Below are 14,155 nucleotides of genomic sequence, written 5' to 3' on the forward strand. Positions count from 1 at the left end.
TTTCATGGAAATCAGCAATAGAAGAAGAGTAGAGTTGGGTTTTACATGTCAGAACATGAGTATTATATGTGTTTTGAGTTTCTATTTTCATGGAAGATATAAGCATACACATTTGACTCGTTCATTCTAGTGCTGGTAGTAGACTATCACTATCATGTTCCTCAATTAGGTGGCATGTGACTGATTACCACATAATAGAGGATTAAATAACATTTTATGTAAAAATATAATTCCAAACAGAAAACCCAGGCTTTCTGAGAAGAAAAGAAAGCTACTGAGATCTCTACATATTCAGTAGCAGTTTTTTGCTTTTTTTGGACAGTGGTAAGAATGTTAGTGAATATTTTATGGTCACCAATCCTTTAACGCTAAATAAAATTATTTTTAAGTCTTTTTTTTATCATAATGTGAAATTAAGATTTTAAAAAATGGAAAATTTTATGAACCTCCTTTTATATACATATTTTAACACATTACTTTGCCTTAAGGATCTTTAATTTGGGGATATAAGAGATCACTGCCTTTTCCATTTGTCTCCATGGACCTTTCCTTTTCTTACTACTCTGTCTATACCCTCTATCAATTTAACTTGTTAAATATTTCTGTCTTTAATGGATTTTGAAATAACAAGATCTATATATATTTTAATATCACTGTATTAAAATGTATATCACTGTGTATAAAATTAGAGCTAGGTATTTAATTCCCCTTTTACAAATGAAATTCTGTTTCAAAAACTCCAAATAATGATACACTATTTTTGTTATTTAAATTTTAATGGGTTTTTGGTCTTTTGGGGGGGGGCGCAATTTTTTTGGCAAAATTTTTTTAAATCTGTAACTGTTCTCTATTAATATTTAATGCTGAATCTCCTATGCACAGGAGGCAACCTCCAAAGATACAGATTAAATAGAGTATGAATTGATGAGGACATTATCACAAATCTTGTTGACTATCTGAGAAAAGAATAGGACTTTTCACTATCCAAAATTCTAAATAAATCCTTTTGCACATCGTCTTTAATCCAGATGTCTCCCAAATTAACCATTATCTTTATAGCATTCTTGGAGAATTAGAATTAAAGTATCTGTAGCCCAGGAGTTGGCAGTCTTTTAAAAATGCACAAGGGATTATAACTGGTTGCTTTCTGATTTCTTGGTTTAGAGTTGAGCCACATAGGAAATAGCTTATCTGCTCAAGCAGATACTGTGTAGATTAATAAACTCTTCCTTTAAATTTTCTTTGATGAGTAATATTGTTTATACTCTAATGTGAATTACTTTATTCAAAATTGTTTTTCTAGAATCCTAGCATTAGTTAAATAAACATTAAAATTTTTATCTTTATTTTTCTAGAAGAAGAAAAAGGGAACTTATCTGAAAAAAAGCAATCCAAAGCATAGTATGCTGATGTTATTTAGATAACAACGTAAAAAGTACACGGGTGCTTAGCTTTCAGAGGTAGGGACAGGGTGGACAAATTGTAATTTTGTTTGGATAGCTGTGGGACTACCCTGCCTGATCATTGAAAGTCATCTTTAGTACCATCTCTAGAAATGTTTTATGTAAATGGTGGATACCAGAAAATCTTGTTCTAGTATTACCAAGTCATACTAATTTTTATATAACTCCTTATTTTTACACTGTCATAACTACTTTGGTTCTAGAGTCTAAGCTTGAGGGTTTTTTTCCTTTCTTTCTTTCTTTTTAATATTCTAGTCTAGAAAACCAGTGTTGGTGTTTTCTAAGGTGTTTTGTTTAATAAGGATTAAAATATTTTAATAGCACAGGCATTAAAAATTTGAGTCAGAAGAAAATGAGAATATTCATGCTAATCATGGGAGGATCTGGCTTGCATTCAGACTAAATTCCTTCTAAGGCATTATTACATTCTACTTTCCTATGCCTTTGATGTAGTCTGTTGTTTTCTTCCTGTTGTTAACTGCCGTTTCTCAAAAATGAGTATTAAAGTTAAATCTTATAATCAGCTATGCTGAGCTAGTTTTGGCATTTGTTTAACTTTCTTTTATATATGTTTTTAAGGAAACAAAATTTACTTTATTAGTTTTTGCTTCTATTAAAAGCAATTTTATTATAATAAATTGGCAGACATAATGCTGACCCTCTCTCCCAATATATTTCACCTTCACATATTCCATTTCAATTGAGACAGAGCCATGAGGGTGAGGTTTGTTAGCGTAATAGTTTGTTATTTTCTAGTAATAATCATAAAGTACAAAAACTTTTTGATGAAAATTTCAGGCAAGTATTTTAAGCAGTGAGTATTATTTCCTATCTGTATCTTGGTTGGAAACTGTGTTTTCTTTAAAATAAAACTCTTCAAGAAAGTTGAAGAGAAAATAATGAGATTTTATTTTTGCTACTTTTGACTTTTAATCTAGATCCAGAATTAGAAAACCTAATATTTCGTTTTATTTTCTTAAAGTTCTGTGATTTTGAATTGATTTAAATGTAAGCTCTCAAGCTGAAAAGTTACTATAAGAGGGAATACAAAATGGTGACAGTAGCCTTTTTCCTTTGTTTCATAAATACACCTATAAGTTCTTAGGTGCATAGATGAAAATGATAAAAGATCACTAATAGGGTAGTTATTTTCAATAATTTTTAAATACTTTTTCTTCAAGTATGCTTTTTTCGTTTCCTTGTAATTTCTGTGAAATTCAAGACAATTTATGAAGTTCATAAAATAAAACATTTCTAGTGATAATTTAAATTTATGTAATTTCTTATTTTAATTCAGTAATCCTAAAAATGTAAGTGGGCATTTTAGTACATCAGACATTATAATTATTGATGTATCTAAAAAAGGTGAGTGTGAAAAGCATACCTTTTCTTTTTAATGTGAGAATGGAGTATGCTTAACCCATCAGTATCTTTGAAATTATATAATCTTTTGATTGCTCGTGATTAGAAACTAAACAACAGCAATCCAAGTGTGATTTAATTTTATTGTTATTATTCAGTTTTATTATATTGCTATTCAAGATTTCCTCTGATGTAATGGTATGTATAAGTATTAAATTTTTCAGATGAGTATAGAACTGTTATATAGTTTGAATTTTATTAAGTTAATGCTTAATGTCAAAAATGTGAGATCTTTCAGATATAGATCCTGATCTTTTGAAGATCGTAGTCTAGATATTGTGATTTTCAAATGTTTCCTTTTTAATATGAAAAAAATTATTACTGTGAAAAATTTAATTGTATCATCAATATTTAAACAGTTGTAGTAAAATTTCTTTGGTTGGGTGAAGTGCCCAGAGTTTCTTCTGCATTCTTGTATTTTACTTAATGGCCTTAGAAGCATTCTCATGGGATCCCAAGACTAAGAAATAGTTTAAAAACCATATTCTGGCTAGAAAATAAAAACAATAAAAATTAATAGTATGGGTTAGAAACACAGACTGTGGAGTTATACTGCTTGGATTGAAAACATGTTCCTCCTACTTATTAGCTGTGTTACCCTATACAAGTTATTTCCAGAACTAATTTTTCTCTCTGGATAAAGAAAATAATGGTACCTATATCTTAGGAGTTTTGTGAGGATTAAGTGAGTTCATGAATATAAAGCTTATAAGATAGTGGCTGGCACATCATAAATAGATACATATTTGATTTTTTTTGTCTGTTTTTAAATTCATGGAGTTAAGCAGAGTGACTCTGGCAAAATTCTAAATTCCATAGCTCCTGTATTAATTCTTTCCTACAAGTCTTTTTCTACTTTGGCAAGACCTAGTAAATGAAGAAAGAATTGAATGTACTTTTATTTTTCTTTTAATTTTTTGCACTTAGTATTATTGCAGTAACGGTGTTTATCATCTCCATTTCTGAAAAGTGTTAATATACTTTTTTCCCTAGGCAAACTAATAGGTAGTAGATGTAATTACATGGAAATGTTTATGGACAGTCAATCTGCAGAGAACTCAAAATTCTCAGGTTCAGGTTATCACTGTTCTCAACCTCCTGAGTAGTCATGATTACAGGCATATACCACCATGTCCCAGTCATTAAAAGAAGTTAACAAAATAGTTTTCTAGTGCCCTAAATGTATTACTCCATTGAGAGAATGTTTAATTTTTTAATTGGAGGTAATTTTAATTAGCATTAGTTTAGTAGATTAAGGAGCACTCCAACCTTGTCTTTTTCATTGTCAAGGCCTAGGAGGCTCATGATTGGCTTCCTGGAAGAAGCAACTCTTCAGATGGATTTGAAGCAGGGAAGTGATATGGTCTTTTCCACTGGAAAGCAGCATGGCGTAAGATGGTTGTTTTCACACTCTTTACTTGGAAGTAGTAGGGCTCCTTAAATGGACTTTAGGAAGTCATTGAAAAAAATAAAATAGTAATCAAGGACCTGTTTGTTATTCCTATCATACAGTGTAAACTCAATTGGGATTCCAGGCATTTTTTAAGTCAACTTTTTTTCTTTGCTCTGTTGGGTTAGGAAAAATTTATTCAGTAAATTTAGAAGAAAGTTTAAAGTTGTTTTTTTTTAAAGACTTAAAGAAAATGAGTAATACTACACAGAAATAACTTTTAAGAAACTAAATTCTCATTGTAAAAACAGTGAAAAAATCATTACTGAAGCTATTATTTCTGCTTCAGTACTTCATAGCTTTGAATATGATTAAATATAATGTTCTACTCTCACCTTGAGACATTCTTTTTGCATTTATTGGAACATAGATTCTTGAAAGTCCAGTTTAACATGAAGCTTTCTAATTTTATTAAAGTTAACCAAACTTATAGTAGAATTAGTGAATAGAATTTCCATTAAACAAAGAAACCCTGAGACATAAAAATTTTTTTAAAAAACTTAGGATCTTGAAGAAAATTGCTTCTTCTGATAAACTGAGAATGTGACTGATTAAAAATTCTTCCTAGGGCAGATTTTTATCTAATCTGGGAAATTAAACTCAGTTGTTTGAATTCCATCCATATGATGTGCCAAAAATTACATGGTATGCTATCATCAAAAATACATTTAATCATCTATCAAATGACAACTCAATCAGACCTTCTTTCCATTTTGGTTAAAGAGATAGAAACTGCTTTACTTGTATTAGAACCATTCACTTTTTCAACACAAATACCAACGTTTTTACTTTTCCTGTTGTTTGAACGAGGGTAAGGGAGAAGTATCCCTTTTACAAAAGAAAGAGGGGGGAAAGAACCAGAATCTCAGGCAGATTATTTGGGGAAAGAGTATATATAACATAGTTTTGTTAGAATTTAATTTTTATAACTGAAAGAAAAATGGTATCTTCAAAAGAATGCCTTGCACCTGTGTAACTTGGTTAGTAGTGATTTCTTTTTTTTGTCATGAAAATATTTGTTAACCTCAGATACAGGGGTAGACAATCTTAGTTGTCGGCTTTTCATATTCTTCCAAATTAATATACAAGTTTCTCTAGGATTAATACTTCTATTTATGATAATAATGACTTTTAAATGTTTTGTGTGTCCCTAATTCTATAAGAAGAAATGACATGAGTATAGGTTACAGAGAAATACAGGAGTTCTTTCAGGGAGTTGTAAATAATTATATCTGACTCTAATACAGAATTGTTTTTCATTTCTCTGGCTATAGAATATAAAAGATGAACACCAATTTAATGATATACTCAATTAGGTATAATTATTTATAGATCACATTGTATAACAGCAGTTATTAATATAATGAGACTAAAATGTCATGTTGATTTTAATAATTGTTTCAAGGATTTTTATTTGTAATTGAAAAGAAAACATAAGAAATGTCAGTCTGTAATTTATAATGGTAACTACAAATTTCCCCCCTCCAAAAAAACAAAGGGAGAGAAAAAGTGGTTCCAAATTTATTTTTATTACCGAAAAACAAACAGTTCATTTTCTTTTTTTTTTAATTAATTAATTTTTTTTATGGTGACATTGGTTAACGAAATCCAATAAGTTTCAGCTGTATACTTTAACAATAAGGCATATATATATATATATTTACACTGTGTGTTCACCTCCCATAGTTAGATTTCTTTCTGTCACCACATATTTGACGCCCCTTATCCCGTCTACCTCCGCCTCCCCCTCCCCTCTGATAACTAGTCCAGTTCATTTTCTTGATGTTGACATATTTTCTAAAATATATTTTCCTTCTTTATTAAATGTATACTAACATCATTAACACTTTATGATTGGAAGTTTCTAAAGTGTTTCAGGCTTACATTCTAAATTACAAATTGGTGTTATTCAAGTGTCACTAGAAAAAATAGGCTAATAGACTGATAGAGCCTTAAAATGAAGAAAACCATACTAAATCCCTATTAAGGACTTGTTCTGTTGTCATTTGCCTGTTTGTTTTCATGTTAATGTATACATTTAAATTCTAGTCAATTGAAGCTATGCAGTGTTTATTACTAAAAGGCCTTCATTTGTTGATTTTTTTTCCTTTTAATGTCACTTATCTTAAGATCATTTTTCTATTTTAGTTTGTGAGCAGAAATAGTTTGTGATGTTGCTCATTGCCCATGATCAACTTCATTAGTGTTGTCACTTTGCCAATAATGAATGCTTAATTCAATATTCTTTTAGTAATATCTATATGAAAACCAATTGCTCAGTGTTATCAATCACCTCTTTGCAGTGACTTGTAAATGATACTATACTGAGCAGAGAGAGGGTCAGCGAGTTGGTTATTGAAAACTATTGCTTAATAATAATATTTAAAATAAATTATTAATTCTTATAAACACATTAAAATATTAACAACCCAGTAACGAACCTAACTAAAGCTTCTGACAATAACAGTACCTTTCTTTGTGCATAGTGCAAGTTGCTTTCATGTCATTGTCACTTTCCTAATTTCCTCTTCACAGAGGTGTATAACTTAGGGCCTGAGGTATCCTTATTTCACTGATAATGAAATCGAGACAAGGAAACTTTAAGTGACTTGTGACTCACTAAGACAAGTTAATAAGTGAGTTAAAACTGGGTTGTTATTCAGAACATTTTGAGATAATATATCTTTCAAAATTATACTAATCAACTTACAAGAAATGGTTTAAAATGTTTTATTGTAGTCAAATATATGGAACAAAATTTACCATTTTAACCATTTTTAAGAGTATAGTTCAGTGGGATTAAGTATATTAACATTGTGTAAACATTAAAAATGTTTTTATGTTAATGCCAAATATATGGCCTGCATAATACAAGATGCTCCTATTAAAGTAGTATTACTGTTGTACAGTTCAAAATAGTTTCCCTGGGAGTTTATATACACACTTACTCATTTGTCGATAAAAATGCTCAAAACAACTCAAGAACTCCTTTTGGAATTACTTTCATTCTTCTGAATATCACTGATGGATATTTCTCTTTCTTTGATGATGAAATTAATTTTCAAGAACCTGAAGTTGTTCAGAGCATTATCTTCAGAATGCTGTAGGTGAACAAGCTGGGTAATTTTTTTTTTTTCAAATAAGGTATACTTATGAAGTTATCCATTCATTTACTCAGCAGATGTTTATTGTAGGCCCACTTAGTGCCTTTCACTGTGATAGGCATTAGTTATACCATAATGAACAAAACAGTCTTTGCGTCCATGGAGGGTAGTCTAGTAGAGATAAACATTAACTAAATCATGATTTATAAGTATCATGAAGAGAAAAAATAAAGTGCTGTGAGTAAATAATAGGAGCTTGGAAAGTACCTAATTTATACTGGATGTCATGTTCTTCATAAATAACATTTGAACTATGACCGGAGAACAGTTAATGAGTTAGGCAGGTGAGAGTTGAAGTTACAGCAACAACATATGCAAAGCCCCTAAGATGGGCAATATTTAATATATTAAAAAGGCATTGCAGTTATCATCTAGCTGATTCCTCTGCTAATATACCTAAACTCTATGGTCCTCAAAAGAGTGATTCTTTTCAAACCTAAAATATTCCCTGTTACTCTTTTTATAACACTAAATGCCTTCTCATTTCACTCAACAAAAGCTAAAGTCCTTAAAAAAGAATATAAGGCCCAATATGATTCAACCCCATGCTATCTTATTTTCTGCCACTTTTCTCCATGTTTACTTTGCTCCATCCTCACTGACCCCTATCAAAGAATGTTCTTGACTCAGGGTCTCTGAACTTTCAATTTACTATACCTAGAATGTTCTTCCTCCAAATATTTATATTTATGCTCTCTAGCTTCCTTTAGATCTCTATTCAGTCACATCCTTCCCTCACTCAGTCTATATACAGTAGTAACTGCCCCCCCCACCCCCGCCACTTCCAGCTGTCTTTCCCTCTGTCCCTCCCTCAATCACATGCTCTGTGACCTCAGGGGCTTTGTTTTAGTCACTGCTATAGCCCCATTATCTAGATCAGTGTCTGGCATGTAAAAGGCACTTAAATTAATGAAAAGTGAAGGAAGAAATTACAAGTGTGTCTGTAGTTTCTGGCTGTACATCATAATGATAACTGTGAAATTGGAGTGGTAGAAGGGATACAGGAGGAGTAGATTTGGGAAGGGTAGATGATGGAGTTAATTTTAGACATATACAGTATGTGATGCCCATGAAACATCCAAATAAGATACATCATAGGCAGATGGATATACAGATCAGAGGCCTAGGTTGGAAATAGAAATATGGCTGTTGCAGATCATATTTAAAATCAGGGAAATGATTTGATCTAAATGAGGGCATCTATGAAAAAGAAGCCCCAGGACTAAGCCTTACAATACAATATTTTAATGGATGAAAGACACTACTGTTGCAACAGGATAAAAGGAATTATGGATGCAGGTAATCTCTAGATTTTGTGATGACTTGTATTAATTTAAAATTACAAGACCAGATCATTAGGCAAGAATGAAAAAGATTTCTTGGTAGTATTTGAAATCTGATTTGAGATGGAAGATCATTTTAGAATGGTATTATTTTCTCTAGCAGGGTTCAGCTACATAGTACATGAAATAGATGACTGGGTTCATACAGTAAATTAAATAATTGGGTTTATCTTGTGTTGGAGAGAGAAAGGGACAAAGGAATTAAGAACAGTTAAACTAGTTTTATTGTTTTGGGGGCTAATTTATTTAGCTAATACAACAAACATTCATTGAGTCTCTACTATGTGCCAAGCACTGTTCTAGACATTGTTGATATAGAGTCGAAAAAGTCAGTTTTATCCTTTAGAAGTAGAAAAGAAAGCCATTGGGAAATAAGTGACGCTTCATCAAGGAGATGACATTTGAATTGGTTCTCAATTTCTTTTGCTAGAGGACATTCATTATGATTTATGTTTTGTTCATGTAGTCATAAAAATAGTAATGAATTAGCAGAGATATAACTATAACATTATAGCTCATGCTTTTCCCCACATTTTTCTACCACAGAAATTCCTATATCAGAAATCTTTTTTTTACCATAGCAAAACACGTATTTATACACTGAGTAAACACATATTTGCACCTCCTATGTGCTAGTTATTGATGCTTTTTCTTATATATGCCAGCTCTAAAAAGAGAAGTACCTAAAATATTTTGAACCATGACAATATCAATGGAACATATAGTCTCCTAAAGTAATCACATCAAAGATGATGTTCATTTGAATTTGAAGAGTTTAGTGGAAAATCACTTTCTGCTTTATAATCATGTCTCGTGTATAATTAAAAATCTGTTTCTGGCCTTCATTTAAAGATATAGTCCTTTGAATAGAAACTGAATTATTAACACTCACTAATATATATACACACACATATATATTCGTTATGTAAATGCGCATGAGTATATGTATGCATGTGTGTGTGTATTTTTTTTATGGATTTGGTATATAATTGAAGTATCCTGAAGTAATTGCCCAGGGCTTTTCTATGCATTATTTACTTTTTTTAGGAGAAAGCTTTCAATAACTTTTTAAAAAGAAGTTAAAAACAAATTTTTTGGGGAAAAGTTACTAATTATTTATATGGAAATTTTTAATAGTAAGATGGATATACTTTAAGATTCCTCTTATACTCATTGAATACCATACCACAAGTATCTCTGTCTTTATGATTATGCCACCATCTTCCTGGGACCAGTATTACCTTCCCTGAGACTTGTTTCATTGATCATCTCCTCTTTGTTCTGTATCTTTAACATCACCTCTTCACTGTCTTCCTTTCAGCATATATACATGGTCAAGTCTTTTTTTAAAACTGGGTTAGGGGAGTGAAATCAAGAGGAGCCTTGACCTTGTAAAGGATGGTCTGCTTTCTCTACTTTCTCATCTCCTCTCCTATTCAGTAGTTACCTCATCTCTGCAGCATAGCATAGTAGTTAAAAATATGGATTTTGGAACCTGAATGCTTAGATTCAAATCTTAGTTCTGCTACTTATAAGTTGTGACCTTAGATAAGAAGCTTTTTAGTTAAACGAAGATAAAGTGCTTGGCACATAGTAAGCAGTACATAAGGTATCAACTGCTAGTATCACTGTGACTGTCATACTACCCCATAGAAATTGCTATTGATAAGATCACTCTTGACCTGTTTGCTAGGTTCTTTGTAGCCCCTTTACCTTTAAGAAGTTCACATCCACTTATAACTGACACATCTCTGTCCCAACTATAATTCTCTCTTCAATATATTACTAATTAGATAGACATTCTTATATCTAGCTAATATTACAGATAACTCAAATTCACTATGCCTACTGATACTAAGTACATTTCCCTAGAGACCTGATCTTTTTGTTTCTTATATTCCCTTATAGGTACAACCATCTACCTAGTAACCAAAGTCAAAAACCTGAGACTTAGCCCAAGTCCTGTTCATTCTACTGCCTCTTAAATATCACTTACATCTATTTTCTTCACTCCTATCAGTAGACTATTTCAATACTTGAGCATCTTTTGTGTAAACTAGTGAAATACATCTTGAACTTATCTCTCTGTTCTATTTATCCTCTTCCAACCCATTTAGTACACTGCTTCCAGAGTCATTGTTTTAAAATGCAAATATGATTATGTTACCTCCTTACTCAAAACCCTTTTACCCTCACCTAAAGGATAAAATCCAAACTGGACTTTGCCTGCCTCTTTAGCCAAAACTAAAAGTTTTTGGAATTCATTAAGTTCCAAACCTCTTTGTATATACTGTTACCTCTTTGTTAGTTGCCTTTCCCACACCTCACTCCCACTCTACCCTTTTCCCGCTTTCTTTCTTCTGGAATACCTGTTACACAGTAAGAATCATGAAAATAGAGACTGTATTTGGTTTTCTTTTATATCCTCAATGTTTGATATAATGTCAGATAATACTAAATATATTAGAACATTGTTTCTCACCATGTGTCTATGTGTGAAACAGTGCTGGTCGACAATAAAATAAGTATAGAAATGAAGAGTATCCAATTACATTTATAGCAGTTTGAGAGGGTAATGTTTTTTACTTCATTTTTCTAATGGTTCATTTTTATAGTTTACAAAAGTACCTCAGTCTGTGATGATTTGGAAATTTTTTAAAAATTAGCCTTTCTACACAGATGGTTTGAGAAACACTGCATTAGAAAAATTTACCAGAAATTTTTATACTGAACCTGTACCAGATTAATGATATTTCTGAACTCCTGAAGAGCACAATAGTTTTAAAAAGAATTATAGCATAGAGGCTTCCAAGGAAACTGCCTCCGACCTGGAGCTGGAGGCCAAGGCAAGCAGAGACGGCGCCACTGGGGCTCAAATAAGAGTTGCTGCCGAGGCCAGGGCCTGTCTCTGACAGTTGACGAGGGCAGACAGGTGGTTAATCATGGGTGGCTTTTTCTCAAGTATATTTTCTAGTCTGTTTGGAACTCAGTAAATGAGGATTTTAATTGTAGGATTAGATAGAGCAGGAAAAATGACAATTTTGTACAGACTACAGGTTGGAGAAGTTGTTACTATTCCTACCATTGGATTTAATGTTGAGATGGTAACATACAAGAACCTTAGATTCCAAGTCTGGGATTAAGGAGGACAGACATCAGGGCAGACTGGAGATGTTATTATTCAGACACAGATGCAGTAATTTATGTAGTAGACAGTTGTGACCAAGACCAAATTGGCATTTCTAAATTAGAGTTAGTTGCCATATTGGAAGAAGAAGAACTGAGAAAAGCCATTTTGGTGTTGTTTGCAAATAAGCAGGACATGGAACATGCCATGACTTCCTCAGAGATGGCACATTCACTTGGATTACCTGCTTTGAAGGACCAAAAATGGCAAATACTCAAAACTTCAGCAACCAAAGGCACTGGCCTTGAGGCAATGGAATGGTTAGTTGAATCATTAAAGAGCAGACAGTAATTCAGTCACTCCTCTGAAATGAAAACCACATCACATATCCTTTTGGAAACAGTTAGGTGTGCTTCACACTACTAATTGTAGAACTGTGTGTGATTGTTGGCATATACTAAACTGACTGTAACATTTGTAATAAATATTAAAAAATAAGTATTTGTTTGGAAGGGTAACTCAGTGATTGAACCAACTGAATGTCTGGTTTTTGTAATGTAAAATATTTCTTCTTTTCTTGTGTTAAGGTATATATTCCATATTCTACTTGTGTAGAATTCTTATTCAAATACAGTCCTATTAAAGAATGTATTTTTATTGAGGAAAAAGCCCTCCTGTTTTTATACCTTGTTGGTATAAACACTAATAAATAACTTAGATTTTTTTCCCCTGAAATAAGTTTTTCCAAAAATTAGACTCAATAGAGTAGGCTATGTCTTCATTTGCTTAATGACTACTTTATTTAAGCTATTTTGTTTAAAAGCTTTTGATTATAGGCATGAAGTTGAATAATTATTTTGGTGGTTAATTTCACTGATTTATCTGTAATTATCATTTTATAGTACTTCATAGTTGTCGAAAAAAATTTTACGTATGTTGGTTGACCTGATTGATTTGTTCAAGAACCCTATGACGTAGCTAGGACAGGTTGTAATTTCTTCGTTTTAGGGACGTGTAGAATCTTGGGTTATGATAGGTTGGCTACACAACTGCTAGTGAGATTGCGAGCAGGGCTCAAAATAATACTTCAGGGTCAGAAGCTTGTCCCATGAACTATGCCTGAAAATACCAACACAGACAGTCTAACTCCTTAAATAAAATTATGCTAATTGAAGTAGACACTGTACATTTAAAGTACTGTCTATAAATTTATTCGTCCATACTGGTAGAGGCAGTAAAAACAAAGCTAAGTGGTTATATTTAACGGTTTCACAACAAATTAAAAACTTTCACAATGAAGGAAATAAAAAAAAATCTATTTTAAGAAGCATTGTAAAAAAAATTGTAGTACATAAATACACACATTTCTTGGCAACTGAAGGGTCAAAGACCTACCAATATATATAAAGTCCAAGACATACTACATTTTTTGTTCCACCATTGTAACAAATCTGTACACTTGCTGCCTTGTTAATCACAGCTTGGCAGAGCATACTCCTTCCATGCATATAGTTCCCTGAATGATTTCAGTAAATGATATGAAAAAATATATATTTCAGAACATTATTTCTGTACTTCTAGAGACTCTTAAAATAATGACCATCTGTTCTTAACAAATATTTGTTGTGTGATTATTTCGATAATTAATATTCAGCAAAGAAACATTTTTAAATAAATATTAATTATAAAGCACTGAACACACAAAATTATAAAGAACCATTGTCTTTTCTTAAATTCTTTGACTGTCTTGCTTGCCTAAATTATTAGCATTCATTTCATTGAGCCCGTTTTGAATTTTTAGTGGGGTAGACGATAAGATAGTTAATATTAAAATTGAATTCATAAGCTTTAGTTCTTTAAAATAAATATAACTTACACTAGTGTTTATTAATGTTTTTGGAACCATTTGGTTGTAGCATGCTTCCCGTAAAATGAATATCTAAACGTAAAATTACTCATTAAATACCTTTAACTAAAAAAAAAATAATAATAATGCTGCTATAGTCTAGTAATTTTAAAACCTCATTTAAATATACCTGCCAGAAACTTTTTAGCATTGTTGCTAGTATAATCATTATCACAGAAGCTTTCAGATTTATCTGTATTCTATCTACTTTCTACTTTTAGCTTTTAAGATGAAAATCAATGCTCTTTACATAATCATGGCCTTTTTAGTACCAATATCT

At 31.6% G+C, this 14,155-nt stretch overlaps 2 protein-coding genes across 5 annotated transcripts in view; both read left to right on the top strand.

The window, feature by feature from the left end:
• The window catches only part of USP15 (ubiquitin specific peptidase 15), a 106,365-nt gene that overhangs the window by 66,079 nt on the left and 26,131 nt on the right, over positions 1-14,155 (top strand). The gene's annotated exons all lie outside the window — the stretch shown is intronic.
• Positions 7,863-14,069, top strand: LOC120604996 (ADP-ribosylation factor-like protein 1). Its single transcript, XM_039865874.1, is given in 2 exon segments — positions 7,863-11,995; positions 11,998-14,069. Coding segments are annotated over 2 exon segments (483 nt in total). The 5' UTR covers positions 7,863-11,835; the 3' UTR covers positions 12,321-14,069.

The sequence above is a fragment of the Pteropus medius genome, unplaced genomic scaffold, assembly GCF_902729225.1.
Source record: "Pteropus medius unplaced genomic scaffold, Ma_sr-lr_union100, whole genome shotgun sequence".
NCBI classification, from domain to species: domain Eukaryota; kingdom Metazoa; phylum Chordata; class Mammalia; order Chiroptera; family Pteropodidae; genus Pteropus; species Pteropus medius.